The sequence below is a fragment of the Lolium rigidum genome, chromosome 5 (assembly GCF_022539505.1).
Source record: "Lolium rigidum isolate FL_2022 chromosome 5, APGP_CSIRO_Lrig_0.1, whole genome shotgun sequence".
In the NCBI taxonomy this organism is placed as follows: domain Eukaryota; kingdom Viridiplantae; phylum Streptophyta; class Magnoliopsida; order Poales; family Poaceae; genus Lolium; species Lolium rigidum.
Genome location: NC_061512.1, coordinates 238,538,940 through 238,565,890, shown reverse-complemented (window position 1 = coordinate 238,565,890; position 26,951 = coordinate 238,538,940). Strand labels below are relative to the sequence as shown.

At 44.5% G+C, this 26,951-nt stretch overlaps 2 protein-coding genes, 1 long non-coding RNA gene and 1 pseudogene across 3 annotated transcripts; 2 read left to right on the top strand and 2 right to left on the bottom strand.

Annotated features, from left to right (window-relative positions):
- Window positions 1-587: 587 nt before the first annotated feature.
- Window positions 588-1,445, bottom strand: LOC124654277 (annotated as a pseudogene).
- Window positions 1,446-3,720: 2,275 nt separating this feature from the next.
- Window positions 3,721-7,332, top strand: LOC124658316. The gene is made up of 5 exons (XR_006989121.1): window positions 3,721-3,938; window positions 4,020-4,157; window positions 5,927-5,991; window positions 6,772-6,937; window positions 7,021-7,332. It is a non-coding gene; the product is annotated as an uncharacterized LOC124658316 (long non-coding RNA).
- A 10,808-nt stretch (window positions 7,333-18,140) lies between these two features.
- Window positions 18,141-20,753, bottom strand: LOC124653477 (F-box/LRR-repeat protein 14-like). The gene is made up of 2 exons (XM_047192538.1): window positions 20,636-20,753; window positions 18,141-19,731 (listed from the first exon to the last, which is right to left on the bottom strand). The coding sequence occupies exon 2, from the start codon at window positions 19,716-19,718 to the stop codon at window positions 18,273-18,275; it is 1,446 nt and encodes a 481-aa protein (XP_047048494.1). The 5' UTR covers window positions 19,719-19,731; window positions 20,636-20,753; the 3' UTR covers window positions 18,141-18,272.
- A 2,025-nt stretch (window positions 20,754-22,778) lies between these two features.
- On the top strand, window positions 22,779-26,282 carry LOC124652869 (multiple organellar RNA editing factor 8, chloroplastic/mitochondrial-like). The gene is made up of 4 exons (XM_047191918.1): window positions 22,779-23,131; window positions 24,022-24,119; window positions 24,224-24,289; window positions 25,368-26,282. The coding sequence occupies exons 1-4, from the start codon at window positions 22,779-22,781 to the stop codon at window positions 25,997-25,999; spliced, it is 1,149 nt and encodes a 382-aa protein (XP_047047874.1). The 3' UTR covers window positions 26,000-26,282.
- Window positions 26,283-26,951: the final 669 nt, after the last annotated feature.

Sequence of the window (26,951 nt, the reverse complement as noted above, 5' to 3'; positions counted from 1 at the left end):
GGGACGCCGGACACAAAATGAGGCGTTATTTAGCTTTGGGGGACGCGACTGGGACGCGATTTTCTCCATTTCTTGTCCGCCGTCCCCCAAACGCCGTTTGGGGGACGCGACTGGAGATGCTCTTAGGCTGGTGCCAATGCATAGCCTCACTCTCACCCGCCACGTCAGCTTTTTTCCTCACTCTCACCCCACTCTCACCCCACGGTGCCAATGCACGGGCTATAGTGGCAGCTCTCACTTCTCTCTCCTCCATATCAGCTTTTCTCTCTCCTCGACATCAGCATTTCTTTTTCAGATTACAACATTAAAAATAATGCAAGAAAATTATTTTATTGAACTAAAATTGTTACCGATTACATCATAAAAAAATTACATAAAAATTTGAAAAGATTACATAAAAAATTGAAAAAATTACATAATCTAGGCATTAGCCCACACATGCTCAATCAAATCATGTCCGGAGCTATGTATACATCGGTGAGTCCCTCATTTCGTTGTCCATCCGAATCCTGGCTGCTAGGTTTGGTGGTGCATGGTTCAACTGTCTCATAGATGTTCTCCAAATTTGTACCACGCTCATCGTCGTCGATGATCATGTTGTGCAGAATGACACATGCACGCATGATCAACCCAAGAGTACGCTTCGAGTAGGAGCGTCCCGGAACTGCTAGAATGTTGAACCTAGCCTTCAGCACTCCAAAGGCACACTCGACATCTTTGCGCCAAGCTGATTGAGCAGCAGGTGAACACTCGGCGCTTTTCACTTTGTGGAAGAGTAACACCTTTCATGAACACCGGCCAGGAGGGGTAGATGCCGTCGGCAAGGTAGTAACCATAGTTGTACTCGTGTCCATTCACCGTGAAGTTCACTCCGGGTGCTTCTCCCCTAAGGACATCAGTGAACAACGGCGACTGGTTGAGTACATTGATGTCGTTGTTGGACCCGGCCACTCTAAAAAAAGGCATGCCAGATCCAACGGTCATACGACGCAACGGCTTCTAAGATTATGGTAGGCTTCTAAGATTATGGTAGGGTGCTTGATGTCTCCCCGTGTGAATTGACCAGCATGAGCCACTGGGCAGTTCCTCCACTGCCAATGCATGCAATCGATGCTCCCTAACATGCCCGGAAAGCCACGCTCCTCGGCTTTCGCTAACAGACGCTGGGTATCCTCGACAGTTGGTCGACGGCAAAACGTCTCCCCGTAACACTCAATGATGCCTTCACAGAATCTATCTAGACAATCTGATGAAGTTTGTCTAGCTAACTTAAGCCACTCATCTATTGTATCTGCAGCGGCTCCATAAGCTAACAGACGCAAAGCCGCAGTACACTTTTGCGAGGGAGAAAAACCAGCACGGTTGAGAGCATCATTTCTTTGGGTGAAATACGGAGAGTATTCACCCAATCTATCCACAATGCGCAGAAAGAGGGATCGTCTCATCCGGCACCTTCGCCGAAAGTAGCTCGGAGGGTAATTGCAGTCGTCGGCGAAGTAGTCCTCGAACAGCCGATCGTGGGCACCAAGACGATCACGCCTGATGAACTCTCGGCGGCGTCGCGGCCGTCTTGGCTCCGGCTCCTCGTTGAGCATCTCCTCCTCATACTCCGCCTGGAATGCAGCGATCATATCACCCTCCATTCCGTCGCTCGAACTCATCGCTAGACGAAGACATGGCGTTGAGAGGAGTGGAAATGGAGAGTGGAGGAGATGAAGTGAGGTGTGAAATGAGTGAAACCATATGGGGGTATTTATAGGGGGTTTTGGCATTTTTTTCAGGATTTTTTGAACCCCAACGGCTAGCTGAGGTGGACGAATCAGATCGCGCCACCTCAGCTAGGCGTTACACACTACCGCCCGCCTCTTGCCCGCTCTCGCCCGCCTCTCGCCCGCATCTCGCCCGCCTATCGCCCGCCTACCGCCCGCTCTCGCCCGCCCTCTCGCCCGCCCCTCTCTCGCCCCGCCCCCCCCACGCTGCCGCCTCGCTACCGCCCTCTCTCGCCTCCCTCTCGCCCCCAACGCAGGCGTTGGCCGGCGGGAGCGGGCGCTACCGCCGGGCGCCCGCGCCGTCGCTCGTCGGCCGGCCTCTCGCCCCACTCCCGCCTCTCTCTCGCCTCGACGCCGCCGCTACCGCCCTCACTCACGCCCGCATTGGCACCGGCCTTAGTTGGGAAAGTGCCTTTGGCACATAAGCATCGATTCTCCTTGGTTTTTAAAAACTTTAAAAACATATTTCTTAGACTCAAACAAATCTTAAACTAAATATGCACCTGCATATACCAATCTCTAAGGTATGGTATATGTTTCAAGGAAATATATATTGTATTTTAAATTATACGAAAAAGATAAATTTCTCACTAAAATGTGAGTTTTCAAACCTATACATACAACCACAAATTTATTTCTTTTCCACCTCAAAAGACAACACAATTTCTACTAAAATTAGTTAGGTAGTACAAACAATCCCGCAAAAAGAGAGAATAATCCGAGCAGAACTAAGTACCTATTTGGGTAACAATTATGTTCACTTTCTTTTGTTTATCATATTTTGAATTGATTGTCCTTGTATGCATCTCTTAGGTCGTGTACAAGCATGTGAGTCTATGTGCGTTTCAACAATATCACCTTGGAGCCTACGATGGTGGCTTCTTTTGGAACATCCACGAGGTTCCATTTCTATATTGTTCATGGCACTGGAAAAGAGCAACATTTATTTAAATAATTTTTAATGATTGATATATGAAAAATGCGTAGCAAAAAAAATGCAATCACTTACTTTGATTGTGGAACCCCTATTGTTTTGTGGACATCTTTAGGATCCTTCGTGTACAAGAGGGCGAGTCCAAACAGGTTCTATGGATGGCGTGTACCGCTTTGCTTTGGATGTTGTGGAACCTTGAGAACAAGTTTACGATTGACGGGGTGTTCCCTCGCCAACTCTGCTGATGATTTATACAAAATGTCTATGTATCTACGGGTGTGGAAGCCGGTGGCTAGGAGGAAGGACCGCGAGGCGGTGGAGTGGACGATTGGGCGTCTCCGCGCCCTCCACTCGACCATCAGGGACATCGAGTAGTAGCCCTCCTTCCATGGTCGTGTATCTCCGGTGGTGGCTTAGGCGGTGTTGGGGCACTTGTTTGCCATAGATGTCTTATGTTGTGTTAGCTTTTCGTCGGTTGTATGGATGTGTGTCCGTTGGTACTTTCTCTGTGTTTGTTCGTGTTGTACGCTGCCGTTGGGGTTTTATTAATTTAAAGCCGGGCTCTGCTCGAGCCTTCCGTCTTAAAAAAATAACACTACATATCTTCTCTTTCTTAATAGATGAGTCCAGTTTCCTGCTCCCACAATGTGCCACGTCACCGTCTAAAAAATTACACCCTCGCCAGACCCACACCCGATGGCGGCAGACGAACGACACGCCACTCCTCGCGACACGCAGACGCACATGACCAGATGCCCGTGCTCGCCGCTCGCCAGGTGACGCGCACACACCCGATGGCCCGCGCGTGGACCAGATGCCCGTGTTGGCTAGGCGCCGAAGCACAATGGGCCGACAACGGCCCATGAACGGGCCGATTCCCTTCGTCCTCGTCGCCTCAACTCCGTCTGTCCCCATCGATACCGTATGGACGATACACCACCGCTCCGCCTCGGCCGCCTAGGGTTCGTCTTCGTCCCCCACAACCGCCCCGCCTCCGCCTCGGCCGCCTCGGTTCGTCTTCTTCGATCGCCCCCGCTCGCAAATCGCAATGGCTCTGCTCTCATCCAATCTCCTAGCATTAAACACAATAAATCCGTCTTCAAGGCAATAGAAACTGCTCCGAAAATTTCTTCCGCCGCCGCCGTCTTAAAGGGCCGCGATGGTGCTGTCCGCCCCCACAACGAACTGGCCAAGCTACGCCGCTGCAGCCAAGACGGGCAGCTGCTTGAACGCCGGTACCTACCTCTCTCCATTATTCTTCCTCCTTCCTTTTCTACAATCCCTAAATCCCTCACTCCAGCTTAACAATCTACCAGGTTCATCTCCGCCTACGGAAGTTGTCGCGGCTCCGGATTTCGGCTGCTACCCCAGGCCCTACGGTTTTCTTGGAATTGATTTCGGATTGATTTGTACACCTGTTCATCATCCACAGTGTACACTGCATTCTTCAACTGGTACGCCTCCTGTGATCTCCTCCTCTTCTTTTGTGTGGAACGCCATTTGCTAGCAACAGACGTGAAAATCACGTTACAAATGTTGAAGAGCACATAACCAATGTTACTCTGTTTCAAATAAATGCCCAATTTAGTGTCTTCGCATATATTTGAGATAGTAGTCAAGTTTATCTGAACACTCAAACTTTACACAACCAGATGTAATATGTTGAATATTACAAGAGGATGGAAGGTAGTAGGCGTGCTCGACTGGACGCAAAGACTGATTGCCATGCCACCCTGCAGAATCCAGCACATTAAAACAAGTACAGATGATTGACATGACGCCTAAGGTAGTACCAGTCGTTTGATACTTAGTACTGATGCCCCACCCCACATACATGATGCCAAATTTCATTATCGATAAATTCCCTTGATCTTTTGTTTAGACAAGCTTGGAGCAATGTTCGTGTGACTCATTTTGGATTGGATTATAATATCTTCTTACTGTCGTTGCCAACTTTGATTGTCTTCTTTATGGCCACTAGGTTTGTCCTTCAGAGTCCACATACAAACCTTTAAAAAGTCCAGACATGAATAGACATGCAGTAGTACCATTGGTATGGTGAAGTTCCCAGACCAAACTGATAGGTTTTATATCGCACCTTGGACAAAAAACATAATAGAATCATCATAATAGTGTACTGTCTCCTCTGTTCTCACTGGTTTGCTTTGCTTAGTACAACAAACTGCAAGTGTTTTTGGAAGTGCTTCTCAGATTTGTTTATGCCTAAACTTGGCTTCTTTTCGAAGGATGCATAGTTGCATACCATATGGTTGCTGAGATGCATATGGATTTTACAGTCAAATCACTTGAAATCAGTACCGCATAGCTAACTGAATCAAACTACTTAGAGATCAAAGACAACATATATATATTGCTACTGTTTTGACAAGTGCACATGGGCCTATCCCTAAAAATGCAATGAGCACTTATCCTGAACTGAGGAAAGATTGTTAATTCCTCATGCTCAGTACAATCTTCTGTGCTGCTTATTTTTAATTTACATGTATCTGTTCCGAAAAGATGATACCCCGCCGGCGTCGCTGCGGCACACATATCAATAAACCGGTGAATCATAAATAAATAAAAACATGTTTGTCCTTAGAATGTTTATCTGGAGGGATACCGTCTGATAGCACAATTGCATATGCCTGGGAGAACATTGTTCGGCAATTCATGTACACAAATCATAGAATATTATTTACAAAGAGAGTGGTGGAACACAATTTTTTTCATATGCCTGGGAAACCACACAATCTGATAAAAATATTTCCTATGGTTATTTATTGGTACATGCCCAGCTTTTGGTATGATAAGACAAATATTGGTTCTTTTTCGTTAGTTTTCCGGAATACCAGTGTTCTATTCGCCGATATTTTGCAGTCTGTTTACAAGCAGAGGGATTATAGAGAGAAACTGGCATAAAAGGTCTCAATTGAGTGTTTAGGGAGTCAGGCCAGTCCTTCAATTTTCTCACTTTCTCTTTCTTTCCCGACAAAATGTACTTGAATGAACCTTACTTCAAACAAATTCACGAAGGAGATATCAAAAGCCGCATGTTCATAACTATTCGCCTACTGTAATCTCCTCCTCTTTATTTCAAATTTACATCTGTTCAGCGTGAATTTATTTGTTATGCTCAGTCCAATCTTCTGCGCTGCTTCTTTTTAATTGACATGTATCTGCTCCCAAAAGATGGATAGCTCTGAAAATAGACAACCTGCAGGTTGATCTCCGCGTACGGAATTTATTGGTACATGCCCAGCTTTTGGCCAACTTTGTGAAGGCAAGGTACTATGTTCTCATGTAACAACTACTTGCTCGCATTGTTTCTAGGTACATGCCCAGCTTTTGGCCAACTTTGTGAAGGCAAGGTACTATGTTCTCATGTAACAACTACTTGCTCGCATTGTTTCTAGCATTTTTACCGGCAACAGTGCATATAGAGTTTAAGGGTTGATGACAACAGTCCGCTCTGACTCTGTCTTCAGGACATTGTCTGTATCACTTTCAAATGAGTACACATCCACTTTATTAAAATTTGCATACATATTTTCTATATGTTTTATGTTTAAATTATATTGTTTGTTGGTTTCATATGAAAATTGACTGACTTGAAGAACTGTGCACATTTGAAAAATTAGCATAAAGTCAGTATCCTCCTTTACAATAATAAGCTGTAACATCAGACATATTATTCATTTCCTCTTATGCTTCTACTTTCGTGTGATGGAAAAGTGACACAGTTTACTGAACGTAGGTGGTGAGGTGAAAGCATGTATTCTGTCACACTACGCCATATTAATTTCTCTAACTTTCTCTTTGTTTCTTTCGATCATGTTGCGTGTGTTGCTCTCCTGATCTGCCTACCTCTTGATCAGGTATTTCCCCAACTGACAGTTTGATGCTTATGCAGTCAAACGCTACAAATTAAAACACACATAATTACATATTAAATATAGCACTAATTTCCAATAAATGCATTATTCAATTTCTTTGTCAAACGTACTATATACCATTAAATTTGCAACAAATGATTGATTCTATTATTTGTCAACCCTCTATTTTTAGGTACCGTAATTACGGCTGACCACATTAAGGACACCGCAACATCCCTCTATATAACAGAACACCAACAATACCAATTTATCTGTCCATATCAACATACATAACCAACTTTCAACCCGGAGGCTTCACCCATCACCCGGCACATGGACCAACAAGGAGGAAAAAACAGGTAATCCTCAGTCATCCATACATTCATATTAACACATATATATTTCTAATTCCTATCTTCATATACAAAATCTCTTTATGCAGCACGCCAATGAGGCCTGCCGCGTCCGTACTTCCATCGGCACCAAACCGTCAAAGAGAAGCTAACAAGATGTACATTAAAGCAATAGAAGAACTCAAGAACATCAAACGACCACTGCATATAACTTTACAGGAGGGTGACCAAGGGGAGCCTTCACGTGCTGACATGAAAAACATACTTGGAAAAGATGAGTTCTTCACAATGGAGTACATCAAAGAAGGAAAGATACAAGTGACAGCTATCATTTCTGCTGAGTATTTTTTTTAGAAAGGCAATAAGTAGTTACCAATTCAATAATCAGGTCCTCACATCATGTAACTTTTTTTAATCAACTTCCAAATAATGAAATGAACTCCCTTTAATCAAATGTTCAGGGTATGCTTACCCTATGAGTTGTTTGCTTTGCCTTTTCTTTGTTCCGACATGGTAATTTTTTCTGGGACCATATCAGCTTATTGTACTCTCCCAGTCTCCAGCAGCCATGCTTGCGACGCAACCAGAAATAGAGGTTCATCCTCCTTCTCTCTTTTCATAGAATTCCGTTTTGTTCGTACATAGTTTTGTATGATTTATTTTATAGGAAGCTAATTCCATATCTGCAGCCACATCCAATCTATTGCTGGATATTTGTTTATTGGAGTGCCTGGGATATGCTCAACAGAATGACTTTCTCACGTGCATCCATCACCATGTGAATATTTTATGAAAAGAGATGTTTTTTCATTAATTTTCAAGGTGAGGAGATGCTATGTGTGCTCTGGTCAATATTGTGCAAAGTGTACTTCAGATACTGTAAAATGTATGCTCACCACCACGTATGCAGGTAATTTCTTCCCATGTTTATGAACATCTGATTTTGCTATCATTCCTATACAAAGCAACTAGGTATGTAGCTGTAAAAATAGTAACTAGATATGCCAGTTCCCGTCTTTTATGTCTCCAACAGATTATGTAATCTTATGCAAGTCAGATTTCATGGGTTAACTGGCTCATAAATGTATTTTTCCATATAGACTTTTTGTACTGAACCTACGATGATGAGATTTCGGCATGGAAAGTGCAGAAATGTGGTGAACAACCATCTGATTTTAGAGATAAGGGTGTCAGATTCTGCATGTTTTGGGCTCATGAGACGTAAACAATTGACATCGCTACCTACTCCAGTTTGTATAATTGTTCTCTAAAATTAGTTATGAAATCTGTCATGCATTCACATGGATGTTATATTCTTTATCTCCGGAGCTACCTTTCATTTCCCATTTATGTGTTCTAATTTGGTTCAGACATGCCTTTTGCATGATTTATGATGCTTTATTGTTTCTTCATTTTTATGTATCTCCGAACATGCTTCTTTGATCTGTAAAATATCTCAAGTGAATTTTGCACTCTTAATCTGAACGTACACATGTGAAAAACAGTTAGAAATGAGCTCATCCTTAGTAAATATAAAAAAATTCACTTACTGTGAGTCATTTGTAATCAACTTCAAAGAATCTTTGTTCTTACCTGAAATAAGGCAATCCTCTTCAAATCAGTCAAATGTACAGGTGCACTGGTGACATTTGGTTCAGTTGGAGACCAACAATAAACTTTATAAAGTTCAGGTTTGCAAGATACTGATATCTGTGGCCACCAATGGTTTGTATTTTCAGATTTTGGTAAATATTCGCATTCTAACATATGATTGTTCTTCTCTTTTCTATCTTATTGTGCAGGGAATGAGGAATCACAAGATAATTCTTTGCGCCGTATAAATCGATAGAGATTACAGAATACTGTACACTAAGATTGTTAGAATGCTGAAGTATGGACAGGCGAGTACATCTCTCCTTTGTTTGCATCGAAATAGCGCTAAATTTTTTTTGGGAGTAAACAAAATATGTTGTTTCACAATGTATGATCAAATAAGCCAATGTATGCCTTCACAGTGTAAATATTATTTTGCAAAGTACTATCGCTGATGATTGTTTATCTCATCATCTGCATTGAAGTTGGTTTTCTCTAATATTTACTTGCAAGTGTCTCTACAGACCAAAGGTTCTTTCTATATGAGGCTCATGCTTCGACTAAGCATATCTTCTGTATTTGTGTTTTACATCTACTAATAAACAAAATACAGGGATGTAGCAATTGACCGCCTCTTTGGATATGTGTGCACATGGATGCATACTTTGACCATCGATGATTGTACAGTTTAGTTAGCAATACAGAGCATTGATCCAATCTTGGATCATGTGCACACAGAGGTCATAGCGGTGTATTACTAAATGAACAAAAAAAATCTGAACATCAACAATTGCACATTGTATATTATAAGTCATATCCTCTATCTGTCATGTCTTAGATCTGAGTCAAGTCTGTTTAAATGCTTACAATTTAGCATTTTTTGGATATTTCTTCAGAAAAATAATGTGTTTATCTGTAATATTTTTTTCCTAGCAACTTACTTGATAACACGACCGTGTAATTGTTTCCAAGAGCAACCTGTGCACTTAGTCACATTGTTTCCTGTTTTTTCATACTATATACATTCTAAAAAAATATGTTGCTTTCCTGAATAAATGTGCTGCAGCAACGCGCAGGGTATCATCTAGTTTACAAACAAGGACAACCTTCAACATAAACTCTGAATACACTCTCATGAACTCCTAATCACAACCTATTGTTTCAATTAACTCAAGACAAAAAAAAGTAGACCAACCAGGCACTGATACATAGTAGCATTGTTTAAAGACGAACGACCAAGAAACTAGTCAGAATATGAGACCTTCTACATTTGCGACACTCGGTTAGCTAATAGATCATATTCAGAAGAGAACAACATTCAGAACACAAGTTATAGAACAGTAACATCAACTAACATGACAATCATAATCCCATGTCCACCATATCCAAATACATGGATATATCAATTTTTTACTCTTTGGCCATGGGACAGGGGGTTTATTAAATAGGAACAATGTCTTTACAATCAGCAGCGAGCAGCTATGTAATGACAGGTGGTGACTAGAGCTGAAACAGCATCTACACCAACCCTTAGCAAACTGACCTAGACTATGAGCTATTCTGTTACATCCCCTGTTTACATGAGAAACCCGATCATCAGGGATCAGTCTACTTGACTCCTTTACCATTTCATACACCCCTTGTTGCATCACACCTTTTCAGATTGCTTGACTATCAGATAAATAATGCCACACGTACACCCCTTGTTGTTTCAGAAAAACATTGTTCTTATTCTTGAAAGGGATGACACCAGCCACCGCGGAGGATTCTCTATGCTGTAAGCACAGCTCCCACTGCTCCAGATTGTGTCCTAGCATATCTGAAAAAATAAGGTAGTTCATTTTTCTTCAGCTCACTCTCTGTTCCTCTCAGCCTTGGAATGGAAACTTCAGAATCCTGTGCAGCAATCCTCTGCCACAGCTCGCTCCAAGTAGGGTACAAATAGCAGTACTCGTGCAACATGAGCCCTCTCGTCCACTCACGGTACCGGCAGTAGGTGGCCAGATGATCAGCAAGGGTGAAGGGCCGCACAGAGGTTGGGAGCACACCCTTCCTAATGTCTTGTGACTGGTGTACCGTCACTGTGCTCTCCAACGAGCCATCGTCAAGTGAGTACACCATGACGGGGTGCTCACCAGGCATGGCGAGGTAGATAGAGTTGCCGCCAATACAAGGGAGATCCCTGGACGAGACGGACAAGCACCGGTCACGGCTGATGAACAGAGCCCGGTCGCCGAGGCTGGTTACCCGCGTGAGCTCCTGGCGGGGGAGATCAACCCTGAAGAGTGTGCAGGTTAGCGAGTCGTCAACGTGCCCGGCAGCTCTGTGCAGGACGACAACAAGCATTGCTCCCATGGACTCCACAAGGAAGTAGATGCAGCGCTCAGGGTGACCAAGCTCCTCTGGTACTTGGGCAACCACCGGACTGGCAAGTGGATCATCATGAGGATACACCCGCACCAGCCGCCTCCCAGCTCGTGTCACGCCGTAGAGCCCACCATTGAACGGCAACGTGTTGGAGAACTGGACACGAGTGTGGATGATCTTCCAGCCCTTGCCGCCGGGCTGCGCGCAGATCACGACGGGCATGTTGGGGAACCAGATCACGACGGCGATGGAGCTGGGGCTGGCGACGCACACGGTGGCGTTCATCCAGACGATGGAGTCCATGGTGACCGATTTCTGCTTGCTGAACACGTAGTGCACGAATGTGGTGAGCTGGGGCAGCTCGACGACGACGCCGGTGAAGGGGTGGACCACGCGGACGACAGCGGCGCGGGTGTCGAGCAGGATTAGGAGGCCGTCGGTGATGCCGACGATCCGGTGCCCCTGGAGAACCGGCAGGCTGAGCCGGCGGATCCTGCTTGTGGCGGTGTGGAAGAAGGTGATCGCGGCGTCCTCGACCGGGCGGACGCCGTTGCCGTCGCAGAGCGCGACCCAGCCGCGCGGGTGGAAGCGGCGGTCGGCCAGCGTGGCGTCCCGCGGGGTAGCCGTCGACGCGCGCCAGTGCGAGCACACGGAGCGGAACCGCATGTACTCCGTGACGTCCTCGGCGAGCAGCCGCTCGGCGATGAGGTTGGTGATGTCGGGGTGGAGCGACGTCCAGTCCGGCGCCCGGCGCTTGCGAGGGAACGCGTCGGCGTCGCCGTAGGCCTTGCGCTTGCCACCGGATAACGGCGCCCCCATCCTCTCTCTTCCCCTGTGGGTCGACCCTCCGTCGACACTCCGCCGGCGCCGGAATCAAAAAGGAGAGAGCTTTGCCCCGGAAACGAGACCTAGATCTCGCGAGCGCGAATGAATTAGGCCAATAAATCACCTCGCCTCAGACACCCCTGCCGCCCCTGATAATATATAGAGACGCTGGGCAGTAGGCACCGGCCCGAGACCGAGATGCCATCCGTCTCCGACTCCGGCAACGAATCCGATTGTCCGAAGTTGGGAACTCGACTGGGGCGATTAGATCGAGAGGCAGCCGCGTCGATCCTGTCCGATTCATCCTCGGGGCGCGTGGGAGGTGGGTGGGGAGGGGTTGCTCGCCGCCGTTGAGTATTGGTGGGGCGCTGAAAGGGGAAAGAGAAGAACCCACTGGGTTAGTTGGGCAAAGTTGAATAGAGCAAAATCAAATGGTGGCATGGGCTTCAGAGATATGAGGCTATTCAACCAAGCCCTTCTTGCGCCAAGCTTGGCGATTACTGGCGTTTCCTAACAGCCTGTGTGCACGGGTGCTCAAAGCCCGGTATTTCCCGAATGGTAATCTTGTTGATACAGTTTTTACTGAAAATCCATCCTCAACCTGGACAGCCATCTCATATGGTCTGGAACTTCTGAAAAAAGGATTGATTTGGAGAGTGGGAAATGGTCGTAGTATAAGAGTATGGCGGGATAACTGGATCCCGAGTAGTTCATACTTCAAAACTCTTACGCCTCAGAGTAACCGGCGGTACCGTAGGGTATCACAACTCATCAATGAGGAAGGCCAATGAAATGTGGATTTGGTACGTAGTCTATTTGTGCCTATAGATGCTGATGCTATTTTACTGATCAAACCATCTAGACGTTTTGATGAAGATGTGCTTGCATGGCATCCTGAACGATCGGGGATGTTCTCTGTGCGTAGCGCATATAAGCTAGGCCTCACGGTACATGCCGATCAATGTGCTATCCCTGAGTCTAGCTGTCAAACCAGTTCATGTTGGAGGAAAATTTGGCGGGCTGCGGTGCCACCGAAGGTCAAGACGTTCGCCTGGAAGGCAACGTCGAATGCACTTGCTACGGAGTCCAACAAAGTGCATCGGCACATGCGAGGTACTAGCCACTGCAAGATATGTGGATCAGATGTGGAGGACGTTGCTCATGCCCTGTACAATTGCCCGCACGCTCGCAGGCTCTGGGAAGAGATGAAAACTATCTGGTGCTTACCAGCTGATGCTGATCTTCAAGGGTCTCCCTTTAATTGGTTTCAAGCTCTTCTATCTCAAATACCTGATCATATGGTTGATACGACATTGTTGGTGGCTTGGCGAGCCTGGTTTGCTCGTAATGAGGTGACACATGATAAACCTCTCCCTCCGATTGAGGGTTCAAAACGTTTTCTTGCTAGCTACTTGAAGATGATTCAGAACTCTAAAGACTCTTCGACGGAGTCACTTATTAAAGGCAAGAACCCAATGCTAGATATTGGGACATCGCGACCAAGGAAGGTGAAGAAGCCCCCGGATATTCCATGGGTGTTTCCTCCGTTCGGGTGCGTGAAGTTAACTGTTGATGGCTCCTTCCGTTCTGAAGACAAATCTGCGGGCATCGGCTTAGCGCTTCGCGACGCTGATGGTATGCCGATCTTTACTGCATGTCGTTTTATGAGGGATTGTAATTCTCCACTTGAAGCTGAACTTCGGGCATGTGCGGAAGGATTGGAGCTAGCTCTACAACAAAGCGAACTGCCGGTTATCATCGAAACTGACTGCTCCCAGTTGGTTGTGGCTGTATCTTTACCGGGACAGAACAGATAGCCTCTCTTACATTTTGTGTCCCAAATTAAATTTCTAGCTAGTCAAAGGAGTGAGTGTAGTTTTGTAAAAGTGGAACGTTCGCAGGTGAGGGTTAGCCATGATCTTGCAAATCTAGCAAGACTAGAGAACCTCAATGCTACTTGGTTAGGTACGGGACCTGAAGCTATTTCTCAGGCTCTTGGCCTTGATCGACTTGTAATAATAAAGTTCCTATTTTACCCGCAAAAAAAAAAAGAACGGTGCAGGGGTGGAAGATGGAGTGAAAGAGGGGGGAAATTCTCGCATAGAATTATTTTCCGGCCCGTAGGCTTGTTTCTATGCAGCCCGTACACCCACGCAATGGAATTGATTCCGCCCAAGGAAGGAAAAGGCTATACACAACTATTGTACTGTAACGAAAACTCTAAACGGGCTGAGCTACATGTAGATTTTTATTTTAAAAAAAATCAAAAATTATAGTAGTTATAAGTTTTCAACAAATATGGAAAAAAAATTCTTGATGTTGACAATGATGAAATTTACAAACGTGAAAAATCTCAAACGGAAATTATTTGTATTGTATACTACATAAAATTGATAAAATCTAGCAGGCTGTATAGTTTTGAAATATGCACTATTCACTATTCTCAGATCCACATGTAGCCTAAATTATTAAGAATTTCACATTAAGATTTTACATATTTGTAGATATCATCATTGGCTGAATCTAGATTTTTTTTACAGAATATTTTAAAACTTAAAAATATGATTTCCGAAGTTTTGAAAATAAAGAGCTACATGTAGCTCTGCCTCCATTTATCCACTCTCACTATTGTAATAGGTAATACATCTGAAACCAAAAAAGCTACAATACTACAATTGCATCAGGTGGTTCATCTATCTACTTCCTCCGTATCTATTTAACAGATGCGCACGCAGTTTAAGGTAAAGTTTAACCATTAGTTTAGTCAACAAAATATAAATTAGATGTCTATAAAACTTATACAATTAGATTCATATTCAAACAAGGTTTTCAGTGACATATTTTTTATGACATATTTCTCATATTTTATTGGTCAAATTAATGGTCAAAATGTTTTCTTAAACTACGTACGCTGTTAAACCGATATGGATGGAGTAGATATTTTAGACTGAACCTTTTGCTAAACTAGCTAACTCATGAGCTACAGAAACTCATTTGCTTTATTCTGTAGTCAAGCCTTAAGGACATCGCTCTCGTAATTTGTAGAGGAGCTCCTGTGATTTGTAAAGGAGCACCCTCTGTAAACGATACTCCTTTTGGATTTGATACATAACCACTAACGAGTTGTCCTGCTCCTATCAAAATACTAAGAATTAGAGCAGTGCAGCGCTAATATTCAGTGAAGCGCTTGGTACTGAGCAGAACCGATGCAAGCGTACCATGGCGGTGATGCCAACGTGCAACATCTGTGGAAGGGAAACGGAGGACGGATTCCATGCAGTCGTGGCATGTACCAAGACCCGTGCACTACGTCATGAAGTTAGAGAGGTTTGGGACATACCGTCTGAATCGTCCTTCGTCAGAACATGTGATGATTGGCTCCTGATCATGATAAGTGCAGTAGATGACCTTACACGATCTCGCCTTTTGCTGCTGTTTTGGAGATGCTTGTACCTACGTAATGATATAGTCCATGCTAAAGGAGACGTATCAGTGTCACAGTCTGTCGGTTTTCTTCAGAACTATTGTGACTTACTGTTCAAAATCCGACAAGAGGATCGAAAGAAAACGGAGAATCAGGGGCGAAAGGGTGGCCCTCGGGCATCGGCTTGGAAGGTTCCACCAGAGGGCTGGGCAAAGTTGAACACCGACGCGAGTTTTAATCTTAAGTCTGGAGAGGCAACTGCTGGCTGCATCATTAGGAACTGCAGAGGAGAGGTGCTTCTGTCGGCTTGGTTTAATCTACCTAAATGTGCTGCTGCGGAAGAAGCGGAGTTCCTGGCATGCCTGCAGGGTGTCAAGCAAGCTCTGCAGTGGTGTGATATGCTACTTGTGCTGGAAGTCGACTGTTTGACACTTGCGGAAGGACTACGGGATAGTTGAGATCGGTCTCGTTTTGGACCCATTCTGCTGGAGATTAAACAACCTAGCCGTAGTTTTCGTAATGTCGTGTTCTGTAATACGAATAGGGAGAGTAATAGAGTGGTTCATGAGCTCGCGCAATTAGCTAAGAGGGGTGCGGTAGCCGCGGTATTGCGGCTTGAGGCTCCCCCGTGTATTGATGAGCTGCTTGTAAAGGAGCATACTGTTTTAAGTTAATAAAACTCCCTGTTCATCGCAAAAGAAAAAAAAAATTCTCTTACAGTGCCATGGCATTGCAAGGTCAACTGATAAAATAAATCCAAAATTTATCTATTACCTCTATCCATAAAAGAATGTCAAAAGTTTGTCTAAATTTAGATTTATCTAGATACTATTTAGCGTATAGATACATCCAAATTTTGATAAGTCTCCGATAACTTTTTATGGACTAAGAGCATCTCTAACAGAATCCGTCAAACTGGCTGAAACCGAAAGAGTTCGACGGAAATACGGGTTCAGGCCGATACTGGGCCAAAACGGAGCCCGAACTCGCGGCCTGGCCTGTAAAACGAGTTCGGGGGCCCGAAAAACTCCGCGGGCGTCTCGTATTAAAAGGGGCCGCGAAGGGGAGTTCGGTTTTCCAAACCCTACTCCCCTCCGCCGCTTCCACTCCCTCTGTCGCCGCCTGCTTGTGCTACGGCGAGCAATTCCGCTGCAGCCGTCGCCGCTCCGCTGCTGTCGCCACCCCCCTCCGTCCGCAATGGGCCGCTTTAGACGCGTAGGTAGGGGAGGGGCCGAATCGGCGGTGGGAAGCCAGCTCCGCGTCCGTCGGGTGTACGGTCGGATGCAGACCGCGCGAGGCGGGTGCGCTCCGACGACGCTTGGAAGTGGGCGGCACGGAAGTGGCCGCGAACTTTCGCGCGCCGGGCAGCGCGCGAGGAGGAGCGGGAAGGAGAAGCCGAGGAGGCACCCCCTCGTGCAACCCGCCGCTGCCGGCGTTTCCCCCTCACGGTGACGGCAACGACGACGACGACGCAGACGGGCCGCCCCTAGCCTGCGGGAGCTCGGCGGAGGCGGCGGCGTTCGAGGTGGCCGCGGTCATCGTCGCGCAGGAGGCGCCGACACGGAAAAACCCTCCACTGCCGCAAGAACTACCCCGGTGACAATCCGGGGCATAATAAGTAGTTTAGGTCTCAAATTATGGAATGTAGCTCAAACTGCTACGTATTTTGGCTAGTTTAATGTAAATTATTGACAAATGTAGCTCGATCGGAGCAAAATGGGTTCAATTTCGCAAGATCATATTTTCCCGTGACGTTTGGTTTCGTTTTTTCAGCCGCGAGTTCAGTTTCTATCTCCGCCGTGACAAAATCCATCTAAACTGAACAGTTCGGAAGACCGAACTCTGCGTTTTCGGTTCAATATACGAGCTTGCTAGAGATGCTCTAAGGGAGTAGTAACTTTGTCATCTTGGAATCTCATTGCGCTAAGGGACTAAGATGAAAATGAGCAGTTCACATGTCACTATGTTAATTGAAAAGGGCCTCAGAACATAGTCCCATCACAATTCTTCCTCATATCCAACTTGAATGCACAAAATCCTCCAATAGAATCAGTATCAACAACAAAATAACGAGCATGCCAACTTTCTACATGGTCATGTGAAACTTCGATAACTACACTGATCCATACCAAATTGCCACCCGAAAAATAGCAGGCAGATATACATGTCTTCAAAATCACTTCCGTAATAAAAAAGAAAAGGGTTCAACACATTTGCTAAGAGTCCAAAAACAATAAAAACCAAAGGGTCATAGTGAGATGCAACAAGTATATAAACCAAAACTGGGAAAACAGGAAATCTTGGGGCCAGATTATCCAAAACGGCTACAGAGAGTAGAAATTAAGCAACAAGTATATAATGCATAACTGGTGGCTATTATTCAAGATGCATTCATCAGATGCCGCACAAAGTTCATAGCTAGGCTGTCATACAGGAGAAGTAAAGGTAGAAGGCAATAAGAAGTTCAGAGAGTGAATCTGGGTCGAATGATGGGCAGCTTTGTCCAATGCTGCAAACTCAACAACTTAATGACTTCAGGAGCATCAACAGCCGCTACCCAAACCTATTTTCCTCCTCCGAGAGAAGCAAGGTTCAAAAAAGCGCTAGGCGATAAGCGAGCGGTGAGGCACTGCTTAGAGGAACTGTTGCTTAAGCGAGCTTAAGCGCTCAGGCTAAAATTGTACGAACATGAAACAACATGAAACGGGAAGTCAAAATGGGCACATATAACCCTATAATATGCTGTAAATTTTTATCTTAAGCATGTAATGCTACATTTCTGAGAAACAAGAGGATTAATACCTTGGTTAGCCTCGGTTTTGCTCCAATTTTCTTATAGAGACAAGCAGCTAAGCAAACAATGTAACAAACACAAATAAGCAGCTAAGCAAACAATGTAACAAACACAAACAAGCAGCTAAGCAGTACTGGAGTAGCAAGCAGCTAAGCAAGACCTAATCAAATTAACATAGCATCAATGCGTCGAGCAAGGAGCAGAGCAACACAGGCAACACACGAACACTCGCATAGAGGAGATTCTAGCACAAAATATGACCAGATTCTTTGTCTCGCTTAATCGAACGCTTAGGCCAAAAGCGAAGCGGAAGGCAACCGCTCAGCGCTTAAGCGTACCTAGGCGTACGCTCTTTTGAACCATGGAGAGAAGTCCTGGGAGTAGAGAACTGACTTGGCAACACCCTGCACACCTTGCAGAGAGACTTGGCCACAATAGTCAATGACCAAAGACTCCAACTTATGTTCGCGTCCCAGTTCAGCCACTCCAACATCAGTCACCTTATGACACACTCGAAGTGTGAGATTTCTCAAGCATGGGGTGTGTGCAATGAAGCGCATCCCAGCATCAGTAACCGCAGGACACAATGTAAGCTCGAGTGTCTCCAGATGTGGTGAGGATGAGATGGCCTTCATCCCCTCTTCATCCAAGAAGTTAGCGGTGTCTAGCACAAGAACACGAATTGGGCAGGACCGAATTAGTGCCAGAAAGCCCTTCTGTGTGAATCCAATTTCTGATGGCCAGTCACGAGAACATCCATCAAATTTGAAGTCTACGATCTGAAGCATACGACAGTTAACGGCTAGGGAGTAAAGGCTCTTATCGGTAAATGACGTCCTGACTTCACCAGCGCTGACGTCACTAGAGTAGTACTGAATATCGAGCCAGAGTGAGATGCTTTTAAGATTGGTGCAGCTCGTTGATAATGCAATCATTTCATTGTCATTCAGGGCATGAACATACTCAAGGCAAAGCTTCTCAAATGCTTTACACTTCCCTAGGACAACACGAAGTCCTACTTCTGGCAAAGTTTTTATATGCGCCAACCTTAAATACTTCAAACTCTCACAGCACCAATCATATATATCCCTGCTGTGAGCATCGTACGAGGAGTCATAGACCGTATCACCTTGAGAAATACCATAGAATCCTCTATTCCCCTCAAACTCAAACTTCTGGAGCTTCATCCATCCTGAACCAAACTTAAGGAGGTCATGGTGACTGATTCCTTTGCAATTCCTCACTACAAGCTCTTCCAACGATCCATCCCTACCAAGGTATTCCAACCACTCAACACTGTCGATTTTCTCGCAATCGATAAGGTGGAGAGCAGAGAGACTCGTGCAACCAACTGCAACAAAGAGAAGCCCAATTGACGTTATTTGTGGTGTGGAGATCAGCCTGAGAGACACCAATGTCTTGCAATGAGCTAAACAACCAAGCCCATAGTCATTGATGTATGAGCAGAAGCTTAAGGTGAGGTCAATCAGCGAGGAACAGTGAGATGAAAACACAGAGAGGCCTTTGTTGTTCAACTGATGTACACATCTAGGTACACAACCAGAGTAATCGACTTCCACTTTCCGCAGATTTGGGAACCGAGCGCACAATGTTGTCAGTGCTTCTGTAGCAGTGCAAAGACCGGAACCAACACGGATAGCAGCCCTTTGATTCCCCTCTATTTTGTAGAGCTGCTTTGACACAAGGGAAAGAGAATTCAGATCACTTGTACTGGTGATCTTGTTGAAAATCTCTGCCGCCAGATCCTCTGGTAGGTCCTCCATCGAGCAAATTCAGCTGTACCAATCAGGTAATATCAAGGTTTAGAAAACAACCGAGGAGCTGGACTAAAACTTATGATGTCAGGATAAAGCATGTGAAGATGGGGATTGTGCTGGCAACACAGGTTATGAATAACTTTGTGCATTTACTGAATCAATCAAAACTTGTTTGTTATTCATAAGAATGGACATGAACTATTAAAGTAGCCAACACCTTATCTATCTCTAAATTGCTAGTAACTTCGTAAGAAACAATGAAGCTACAAGCCCAACCATTAAATGAAACTACCACCGTAAGTAGGAGGAGAGCCTGAATAACAAACGAAGAGAACAGAAAGAAAAATTGAGTAATTGATGAAAGCAACTCCAGAAGACGAGACTCTTGTGCTGAATCTGAACCTACTTATTTGGAGGCACCTAGTAAATCACATGAAAACAAGGACATGAAATTAGCACTTGTAGCTCCCGGGCAAGATAGTAGGGATTCAAACAGAAACGAATTAGAGATGATTTTTTTACTACTAGATAAGGCCCAGCTTTGTTCTTCAGAACTATACCAGGGTGGGGATCCCCACCTGTATGTATTCCTGGAATTGGTGCTTGCAAATTCGCATGAAGCGAAGTTAGGTGATGAAGCCACACCAGAGCGTTTCCCTATAAATCAATATGTACCACCGATCTAGTATCTGTTCAACTACAAATTCATACTGTTTGCTGCAACCTACGCTGGTATAGTGGCATTCCATCGCAAAACGCTTACTTTCTACACAGGAGAATGGCTTTAAAACTAAAATGGATGATGCTGCCGGTTTCCCCCCTGGCAAGTCTCAATCAAGAAAGCGAATCGAAAAAAGCAAACCATGTACATGTCGATGGGGAACCAACGAAGAGGGGACAGGAGAACCAAGAAACGGCGGTACCTTCACCACGACCGGCCGGGAGATAGGAACGGCGACGGTAGGGAATAGGGGACCTTCGCCGCCGCTCGACCTTGGAGATGTCGACCGAGAAGACGAGTCCGCAGGCCGCAGCGGCGGTGGAGAGTGTAAACCCTATTCTTGCTCGCAACGCCCTTCGTCTCTTTTCCGGCGAAGAAACTGGGTCGTGCCGCTTATCGCGAGCTGTAGCGGCGCCACGCTCAGTCGCTCACATGGGCCAGCCCTTGAACGTTGAACTCTGAACTCTGAAGAATTGGGTTGTGTAAAAAGAAAAGTCTGAAGAATTGGGCAGCACTTTGGTCCGACCCATTAACAAGTAGGAGTAGTACAAATTGTTTTAATTTTTTATAAATCAAAAATATTTTTTACGGTAACGTGAGCTTTATTGATCATGAAACAATGTTGTTACAATCATTCATGATTATTGCTGACACGCAGGTTGGCGCTGAATCATGTAAAATACCACTACACTCACGCTAACCCAACTTCGCAAGCTCATGCGCAACAATATTACTTTCCCTGTCAAAAATATATTTATCTCAGTAATTTCATATAATTTTGTGATGAATAAGTAAAATGTTCCGGTGCTATAAAAGATGTTCATGCTTACCAAAACAAATGATCTTGCTTTTTTTTAAAAAAAAGTTCTTATGTGCGAAAAGAAATGTCATGTTTCCATATATTGTCCAGAATGTTCTTGTATGTAGAAATAAATGTTCACATGTTATAAGAAAACAGAAGTTCCATTATGTATCAAAATATATGTTCTTGTATATCACCATGTGTTTAAATAAGATTCTTAAATAATACAAAAATTTAGATGTATCTTATATGGATTTCATGTTTCCAAAGGAAAGTCTTCATGTATTCGAAAACTAGTGTTTGTGCATCTCATAAAAATAATCACATATTAACCTAGGAAAAAAATATACAAAAGGGAAATAGAGATACAAAAATAGAAGAGGAGGAAAAATAAATGGATTAGAGAAAAAAGACGATATGGCCTTATTGAGCCTCATATGTGAGCTCCTAGTATGAGCTGCAATAACGAAAACTCAAAATTGATGCCAGGTGCAAAATTTGTCTCGAGAAATTTGTACCCGGTATATACTAAACATACTTTTAAAAAGTAAAAAGTTTAGGAAAACAATTCACATTTAGAGGGATATGTTGTATGTGCGCACGTAAAGTTTCACATAAAACCGATATTTTTTTACCCTGTGTAAAAAAGAGAAAAAAAATGTCTCGAGAAATTGATTATTGTAGAACCAAAATTTGTCTTTTTTACATAGGGGACAAAACATGTTAGTTTTTTCTGAAGCAATTTCATGAGCATGTAACATGCCAAGATATACACGAGATATTTTTTTGTATTTGTTTGACATTTTTAAATATATTAAAAATGCATTTTCAAATAAAAGATGCATATGCACCCGGGTGCAGAAACACCATGTCTGTGGTATATAGTGTCTATGGAAGAAGATGGTCATGACAATGTTCTCACGAGAGTATTAACCCGCGCCTAAACTGACCAAGAATTTCTTTATAGAAAAAATGTTAACTATTCGATTATGTTGGTAAGTCTATTTGTACTTGGTATACTTTAATTCCCGAACATTATGTCATGATTTCCACAAAGGCACAAATTTTGTGCTACTCTTCATAAACCATAGCTTCTATGGAATGCTATCTTCTTTAAAGAAGAGACGATGTAACCGTTTTTACAACCAATAAGTCGCCACGATGACATTCCCTCCAAATAAATAAGTAAACTATGAAATTCACTTATTTTTTTATTTATCTGAGGTCATTTTTTTGTTGACGACTTTGATCCGAGGTCAATTCTTTTTTTTGTTTTGAAATCATCCGAGGTCAATTCTTTAGTACAGAGAAACTCTGTCCATCATATCCTGTTTTGCTGTGATGTCACTCTTTGGAAGGCCCATGTCCATGATACCACAGATCACACTTTTCACAGCCCAAGCCCAGTGTATAGAGATATTTCCGGCCCAACAAAACACGAGCCCTTTCTATAAACCCTAGTATAAGCCAAAGCCTTAAACCCCATTCCCATCTCCGCCCCATTTCCCCAACTTCCCCACTAGGGTTTTCCTTTCCATCCGCCATGGCGTCGGCGTCGCGCGCGCTCCGCCTCTCCAAGCTGTCGCTCCTCCCCGCCGCCGCCCCCTCGCGCTTCCTCCGCCCGCTCGCCGCCGCGGGGAGCCTCCTCCCGGCCGCGCCCCCCGCCGCGGCGCCCGCCAGGGGGTTCACGACGCAGCCCGCGGCCTCGTCGCTCAGGGACAACTCCCCGAACTGGACCAACCGCCCGCCCAAGGAGACGATCCTCCTCGACGGCTGCGACTTCGAGCACTGGCTCGTCGTCATGGACCCGCCGCCGGGCAACCCCGCCAACCCCGACGTCCCCCGCGAGGAGATCATCGACACCTACATCAAGACCCTCGCCCAGATCGTCGGAAGGTACGATGCCTCGCACCGCAGTCTCCATCCCCGTCCCGCGCTGACGCTACGCCTCGCATCCGCGAGTTTTTTTTATGACGCGAGTGTTTCGATCTGGTTGCTGTGGAGGGGGTTCGGGGTGTGGGGAATGGCGAGCGATGTGAATGTTGAGTTATCGTTGGCCGTGAACCCTGTTTGTGCGCATAGAAATGAGAATTGCCAGTTCCCGGTGTCACTTGCCAGGGTTTTGTTATGTTTTATATGCAGTAACAAGTTAATAATGGTAGATGAATGTTTGAAATTACCATGTCAGTTAAATAGAGACACCAATTTGATGATCTGGTCACCACTACAACTGTAATTTGAAATATTAACATGTTCATGTATACTAGGTTTTTTAGTGATTGTCTCCTCATATATTTCGTCTACATTATTGACTATGTTAGTATGGTCTCATTCTGATGCGCAAATATATTTGTAAGTGCTTGAAGATCAGAGGGTGAAGAAACTGAGTTGAAGAGGGCTCAATGAAGTTCGGTTATTTTATATATTTATTACTTATGGGTGACCAATTGATGATTTATGGCTTGAATTAGTCAAGTGCGAGAACTGTTTGTTGCTACCTGTTTTCTAAATTGTGTCATTTTACCATTACATGATGCTTTATATGCATCTTCTCTGAAGATTCAAGAATCTCATTTGTCACTTGTGCTGATGTTGATTCTTACTTGAGGACCATGCTTTAGTGTTAGTTTTTGAAAGAAAAAAAGACAGCTATAAGTTCACTAGACATCTGTTGCAGTTTAACCATGCTTTTGTATTTTTATTTGTCTCTTGCAATCGTAGCAAAACATGGGCTTCAGGTCATTATTTATAACGTATCCATATCTTGAATCTGTTCTATCTTCCAGTGAGGAAGAAGCAAGGATGAAGATCTACTCTGTCTCAACTCGGCATTATTTCGCTTTTGGAGCCCTGGTATCTGAGGAACTCTCCTACAAACTCAAAGGTATTGTGGTCCTTGCATGAAATTCTTTCTACATGATCTTTCTATTCTATGAAGGTGACTCCAAATGGCCTTGTTTTGAACTATTGCCACTACATTATTTCCAGAGTTGCCTAAGGTTCGATGGGTTCTTCCTGATTCGTACCTGGATGTCAAAAATAAGGACTACGGAGGTAATGATCATCTGCTTTGTACCTGACTGAATTTCCTTACTATAATACTTTTGGAATGGTTGTTGCTTTTCTGCTAACTAGTTAATGGATTTACTAGTATGTGCTGCTAGCTTTGATTTTCTGTTATACTATTTTAATTGCGTGTTGCCGTGTTCCAGATTTAGGAATTTTCAGATTTCCTATGTAATATTTTTTTATTCTGAGGCTGTAGTTTCCTCTGGCACATGCTTTTAGGACTCATATTAATCAAAGGCTTAAGACATACTTTACCTGTTTCATCCATTGGTTAATGATCATTATTGGTATCCTATTTGCTGCTGCCGGTAGTTTATGTACCCTATTTTTTGTTCTAGGTAGCTAGTGATGGACATCTCATCATTGATACGGTGTGGTATTTTTAGTCTTGGAGTATAATCTTGACTGCTCTCTGTATCTTCACTTTACAGTATCTAGTAAAGGATGTCACCAGTATCTAAGATACCTATTCAACTATGAAAGTAATGGCGATTGGTGACAACTTGGTTATTTGTGTTAAATAAAGTAGGGATTGTTTGAGCCGCTGTCACCTTTTTGTTAATGTTACCGACCACAAACTTCTGTCGCTGAAACCAGAATATTACGCAGTACACACACAATTGATTTTTAGAGCTATATGGCAGCGATTGCTTCTGTATTTGCTAGTGTTTTTCTGAAGTATAGATTGTCTTCCTATTGGTATGGTATTTGCGCTGCAGTTGTCTTATTATGGAATCAGAGTATATCTAAGGTAAGAGTTTAAATATGTGCTTTGGGGGAAGATGATATACTCCAAGATAAGAGTACATTATTTGCTGCAGTCGCCTTATTTTGGATCAGAGTATATCCAAGATAAGAGTTCGAATATGTGCTTGGGGAAGATGATTTACATTATTTGCTGCTTCTTTCCTAAGCCTCTGAGCCCATGAGGTGGCAGCTTTAACATTTTAACCATTTGTTTATTTCGTGGATGATTTGAGCTTGCGCACAATTTTCAGTTTTTCATCTGTGTCCAAATGGTTAAGAGATCTTGGTGTATCTAATGCCTTTTCTTGTATTTCAGGAGAACCATTCATAGACGGACAAGCTGTTGCTTACGACCCTAAATACCATGAGGAGTGGGTGAGAAACAGTGTCCGTGCCGGTGAAAGAATCCGGCGCAACGACAGGCCTCGCAGCTTTGACAGCAACAGGCCAAGGGGCTTCGACAGAAGGAGTGGTCCTCCTCCACCCCCACCCCCAGTGCCGAACCAACAGATGCCACCCCGTGATGCTCCTCCAATGCGCCCTGCACAGGGAAATTTCCAGCCCCAGGCACCACTAAACCAACAGCCGGGCTATGGTCCAGGGGTTGGACCAAACTATCCGAATGCCCCACACCCTGGCTACCAACCTGGTAACCAAGGTTACCAAGGTAACCCTGGTGGCAACATGCAGAGTGGGCCAGGCCCAGCCTACCAGGGCAACAACCCTGGGTACCAGAGTGGAGGACCTGGCAACCCGCCTCCACCCCCTTTCCCAGGTAGCAACCAGCCTCCTCCTTACCAAGGTGGTGGTCGTGGCTATGCTAGTGGTGCACTGGAGCAGCAAGGGCAAGCAGGTAACCCAGGCTACCAAGGCAGCGGTAACTACAACAACAATGCTCCCTTGCCTGCCTATGAGGGGACGGATGGGCCCGGGAGGCATTACCAATAGAGAACTGCTAAAAGAATGTCGTATAGGAAGCTAGTATGAGCTCTGGTCGAGGTGGTCTATGTTGCTCTCATGGACCTTCATGCGTATATTCTCTATCCCTGGTGATGTTTTGAGTAGAACTACTACAATCTTAGTTAAGTGTTTACGTGTTATTTTTATTCTCTTTGTTGAAATAAATACAGTGCTGACTATGTTTTGGTATAGAGCCAGAGCCTTGTTATTTGTTGCCTTATTGTAATAGCAACATCTTCTCTGTGGTCTTTCTACCAGATCTGTTGATTTATCAGGAATGTTGGTACTTTCCTATGTTATGTTTATCTGAGGCGCTCCTGTGTGGTTGATCATATGCTATAGCTTGTTTGTATTGGACCCTAGGAGACCACTTACTGGTTGCGGCAGTGGCTTGGGCTCTGCGCTCTGTCTGCCATTTCTAGCAGATGCATTGTATCAGAACCTGGGAGCTCTGATCCAGATTTTTGCAGTGGTTAATGGGTGAGTTCTGTTTCTATGGTTTTATGGATTTCGGAACATCCAAAAGAATTCTAGGTGGGTGTCGCATGACATTACAACTTCAGTAAGAAGAGAAATTTCTATCATGCAGATTTAGTCAACTATATGATTGACACGGTACAGATGAGGACATGAGATACATTCACTACCAGAAATAAGATACATTCACTACCAGAAATAAACAACAAACTATTAGCCAACATGGTTTGAAGACAAGCCAAACCAACAGGTTCACCACTGGAACTGATCAGAGCTCATACTAGCTTCTCCGAGAAGCCGCACTAAAAATTTAGGCGGCTTCTCCGAGAAGCTGCCCTCCGGGGCGGCTTCTCCAGGAAGCTGGGGGGAGGGCAGCTTCCCGGAGAAGCCGCCAAAAGAACTGAGCCCTAGATGGATAACTCTCTCAGCTGCTCAAACAAACAAGCGCACCAGATTGACGACA

Excerpts from the sequence above, each read along its gene's own strand:
- LOC124652869 (XM_047191918.1), top strand. The coding sequence starts at position 22,779 with ATGGCGTCGGCGTCGCGCGCGCTCCGCCTCTCCAAGCTGTCGCTCCTC. Across the intron at positions 24,120-24,223 it reads ACTCTCCTACAAACTCAAAG|AGTTGCCTAAGGTTCGATGG; the intron begins GTATTGTGGTCC and ends CATTATTTCCAG. Across the intron at positions 24,290-25,367 it reads CAAAAATAAGGACTACGGAG|GAGAACCATTCATAGACGGA; the intron begins GTAATGATCATC and ends CTTGTATTTCAG.
- LOC124653477 (XM_047192538.1), bottom strand. The coding sequence starts at position 19,718 with ATGGAGGACCTACCAGAGGATCTGGCGGCAGAGATTTTCAACAAGATC.